This window comes from Octopus bimaculoides, chromosome 15 (genome assembly GCF_001194135.2).
Source record: "Octopus bimaculoides isolate UCB-OBI-ISO-001 chromosome 15, ASM119413v2, whole genome shotgun sequence".
Taxonomy (NCBI): domain Eukaryota; kingdom Metazoa; phylum Mollusca; class Cephalopoda; order Octopoda; family Octopodidae; genus Octopus; species Octopus bimaculoides.
In genome coordinates this window covers 53,477,449-53,482,077 of record NC_068995.1, presented here as the reverse complement: position 1 = coordinate 53,482,077, position 4,629 = coordinate 53,477,449, and the positions used below count along the sequence as shown (strand labels likewise).

Here is a 4,629-nt window from a genome sequence, read left to right as displayed (position 1 = left end):
ATATAATAATAGTCCACTTCTCTGGAAATTTTTTACCATCATAGAAGTACGTTTTTTTCTTATACTTTCTCATATCTTCTTGTTTTCGTCTTTTTTTTATTTATTTATATTTTTTGTTGCTTTACCCCTTTCCGTTTTGTTGTTGTTGTTGTTGTTGTTTCATTTGGCAGAGAAATTCAGAAATTTGAAAGAGATTTTCTGTTGTTCTTTTGTTATTGAGGTGTTTTTCTTTCCGTCCTCTTTAAATTGATTTCAAGACGTTTTTGCTTTTGTTTTTTCCCCCAAAAAAGTTGTCTTCCTTTTTACTTTTAAGAGAACAAGTTTAAAAGAGTAACGGATGAAACATATCAATAATTGCACCAGTCTTCTGCAATCCAGCTAATAAGAAACGCATGGCGTTTATACATGTCATCGGGAAGTTTGCCGCTTTCCAAGTAAGGCACAGAGGACCTTTTCAGCTGCTCCAGAAAGTTTCTAAAAGGGTCCACGAAACCTCGGCCAACGGTGATGATGCCTCGCTGGTCTCTTGATGACTGAGCACTCCGCGGAATTCCAACTGTCGATGCCGGTGTACATACCTCCATCATGCCCGTGTCTACCTGTAAAGGTTGGATTGCTTTGATGTAGAATTCGCTAGTTCCATGACACTGGAGGATAGCAAGAGGCACCATGGTTAGCGCTTCGGCCACGACAATAATCCCAAGCGTCGTTCCAACATATAGGTGGCCCGCAACGACATTCATAGCTGTGACTAGGCAGGTTTTCTCTGGGAAAGAAAAAGGAGAAAAAGTGTAAGAAAGACTTTTCTAGTAAATATATATAACTAGGCACAAGCATGGTTGTGTGGTTAAGAAGCTCGCTTCGCAATTACAGAGTTTTGAGTTCAGTCCCACTGCACGACACCTTGAGCAAGTGTCTTCTATAAGCCTTGTGTTGACGAATGCATTGCGAGTAAATTTGGTAGATGGAAACTGCGTGGGAGTCCATTGTGTGAATGGGGGCGTGTGTGTGCGTACATGTGTGAATTTATGTATACAGTATATGGGCTACTAACAGTTTCTTGCTTTGGAGACATGGGTCTCCAAAGCAAAAAAAACTATTAGTAGATCATATCTTTATACTGTGTATGCGAAATGATATTTATCGCTCACTGGATGAGGTACAGAACAGTAAACTATATATACAGGGTTGGCCAAAAGTTACTTGACAGTAAATCAAAACCATTTAATTCCAAGATTAAAGCAAAAAATAATTTTATATGAGACTTCGCTAATAAATAGACAAAGGTTGGAAAAAACAGTGATTTTAACTCACAGCATTCAATTATTAAACATTTATAATTGGAATGAATAAATAAAATTGAATATTAAGTATTTATGGAATTTTGATTTACTGTTGGGCGACTTTTGGCCAAACCTACACACACACACACACACACACATATATATAGAGAGAGACAGAGACAGATAGATAGATAGATAGATAGATAGATAGATAGATGCATGCATGCATATATAATACACACATACATACGTATGTCGAGGGGTAGTCTTGTAAATCAAATTAACATTGTAAGTTTCTTTTCTCCTTCCAACAAAGATGAAAGGTAAAATCAACCTTGATGGGATTTGAACTCAGAATGTAAAGTTACATAACTAAATACTGAAGGTCCTATTTTCAAGAATGGTTTAATCTGTGGAAGACTTGGCTGCTAATTCTAGCAGGTTATGATACCACATACAGGTCCCTTCATTAGCTCATGTGTATACATGTGTGTGTGCGTGTGTGTGTGTGGTCTGTGGTGTTAATGTGTGAAAAGAATATTACACTTCTTGTCAGTGTCCAATTCGTAATTATAATAACAATTAGGACATTTAATGAATTATTTTGATTAGACATAAAGACATTTAAAAAAAAAAACATTTCTTTGATCCTGAAAAATGCAGTTAAAATAAATTGTGTGAACCTCAATATTCTATAAAGGTGGCTCTATATGGGCAGCTCGATATAGCTGCCAAATCTCCCTCAAATTGCTCTCTACCACTACTACTACTAATAATAATAATAATAACAACAATAATAATAAAATAATGTTGGATGATTGTAATTGAATGATAATCAAAGCTGAAATATCTTTGATCACAGGTTTGTTCACTCAAGGTGGACTTGGACGCGGAGAACCAAAGCAATACTGTCACCAACAATGAGAACAACAACAGCAACACCAACAACAACTAGTATGCAGGTTTTATTTTCATCATCAATATATATATTTTTTTTCCCCTATTTTTATTAATCAACCCAACGCAGATAAAAATGTAGAATTAATCCCAGTGAGATCTGAACACAGAGAAATAAAAACAGTATTATGTTCTTCCGGCTCTGCTTTATTTATCATCATCACCTTATGATGATCTTTTGATTATTCTGTATTTTCCATTTTACTTTACTCCCATCAGCATTCCTATAAACCCTTTTTCCTTGCATTTTTAGGGGGGGGGGGTGTCTTTCTTTCTCTTGTGGGGCTATAAAATCTGTAGAATATGCATGAGTGACCCTCTAAAACAGCATTAATTTTTATTTTCTCTATTTTCCGTTTTACATATTTATTCTTTTATATACTTTTTCCAAATGTGAAACAAGGAGAAGGCAGGAAGGAGGGGGTGGGGGTAATTACTGAATTATTGAATTTTTATTATTATTGTTATTTACAATAAATAAACTCTGGCCTTGTGAAGGACATAAAGTTCATTAGCAGCCCATTTCTCTTCAGGGATGATCAAAACCGAAATAACCAATTACTTTCCCAAGTTTTTCAAGGGGGATGTTTTTTTGATTTCTCCATTTTTTTTTGTTGTTGTTTTTTGCTTGATTTGTTTTGTTTGTTTTTTCTCAGTTCAATTTCCAAAGGAGGAATATTTCTATTATGAATTACAATTTCCATTATTTTAATTTAATGAAAATTTAAAAATTTATAGAATTGTTTGTAAATTATTTTTCTTGTTGCTGTTGTTGTTGTTGTCAATTTCATTTATGAAGTTAAAAATAAAAAATTCTTTTTAAAAGGATTCCAGCAGTCCTAAACAGTGAAATACTGTTCAATGGATACAAGTTTGCTTTCTTCTTTTTTGACTATTTGAGTTTATTTTTTCATCTTCTTCTGAATGTTAAAAATATATATATATATATATATATATAAAAATCAGGAAAAAAAAACCCAAAAGAACAATACCACACACACACACAAAACCTTTGAAATGAAATATGATAACCTTTTCTCCTTCTCTGATATTTTTCAACTCCTTTTTGAAAATTAAATAAAAATGAATTTCAGAGAGGAGAGAAAATAATAATAATAATAATAATAATAATAATAATAATAATAATAATCCTTTCTCCTATAGGCACAAGGCTTGAAATTTTGGGGGATGGGACTAGTTGATTACATCAACCCAAGTGTTCAACTGGTACTTATTTTATCGACCCCAAAAGGATGAAAGGTAAAGTTGACCTCGATGGAATTTGAACTCAGAACATAGCGACAGGCAAAAAGCTGCTAAGCATTTCATCCAGTGTGCTAACGATTCTGCCAGTTCGCTGCCTTAATTATAATAATGATAATGATAATAATGATAATGAAGGTGACAAGCTGGCAGAAATATTAGCACGCCGGGCGAAATGCTTGGTGGTATTCCGTCTGTCTTTATGTTCCGAGTTCAAATTCTGCTGAGGTCGATTTTGCCTTTCCTCCTTTCAGGGTCAATAAATTAAAAACCAGTTGCGTACTGGGGTCGATCTAATCAACTAGCCTCCTCCCGCAAAATTTCAGGCCTTGTGCCTAGAGTAGAAAAGAATAATATTAATGATAATAATGATAACTGATAAAAAAAATGTCCACCACAGAAAAAAAAAAATGAAATAACGATAAGAAATCTCGTTAATTGCCTCATCTTTCATTAAAGCATCACTTCATCTTGATTCAATTTGTTGTTAATTATTCAGAAGTAAAACTTGCCTGCGGTGTTAATAAACCAGCTCCAGCCACAAGAGGTCTCTGGTTTCCTTTGGAGGTTTTTCAACAGAAGTTTAGGCACAGAGATGGCTTCATCATTAAGAAGTCCACTTTGCAACCACATGGTTTTGGGTTCAGTTCCACTGAATGACATCTTCAGCAAAAGTGTCTTCCACTACAGCCTTGGGCCAACTAATGATTTGTGAAAGAATTTGATAGGTAGAAACTGTGTCGAAGCTCACCATATACATACGTGCACCAAGGAATTCCTCACATACATCCAACAATGAAAGTGCACTACCCCCAATGACACCTAGTAGCCACAAGCAGTTAACATGCTCTGCTGACAGACAACAAGGGACATTCCCATAACAAGGTTTAGATACCACACCTTAAAGTCTCCTATCCAAACTTTAATTTTAAAAATAAACTACATAGGTGCAGCATGGCTGTTTGGTAAGAAGCTTGCTTCCCAACCACATGGTTCCAGGTTCAGTTCCAATGCATGGCCCCTTGGGTAAGTGTCTTCTACTATAGCCTCACACTGACCAAAGCCTTGCGAGTGGATTTGGTAGACGGAAACTTAAAGAAGCCCATGTGAGTGTTTGTCCTTTTGT

At 35.1% G+C, this 4,629-nt stretch overlaps 1 protein-coding gene across 1 annotated transcript in view; it reads right to left on the bottom strand.

The window, feature by feature from the left end:
- Nucleotides 1-6: 6 nt before the first annotated feature.
- The window catches only part of LOC106878164 (leucine-rich repeat serine/threonine-protein kinase 1), a 97,657-nt gene continuing 93,034 nt past the window's right edge, over nt 7-4,629 (bottom strand). The window contains exon 34 of the mRNA XM_052973424.1: nt 7-766. Within this exon, the coding sequence (XP_052829384.1) occupies nt 348-766 (419 nt within the window). The 3' untranslated portion in view covers nt 7-347. The remainder of the gene's footprint in view (nt 767-4,629) is intronic.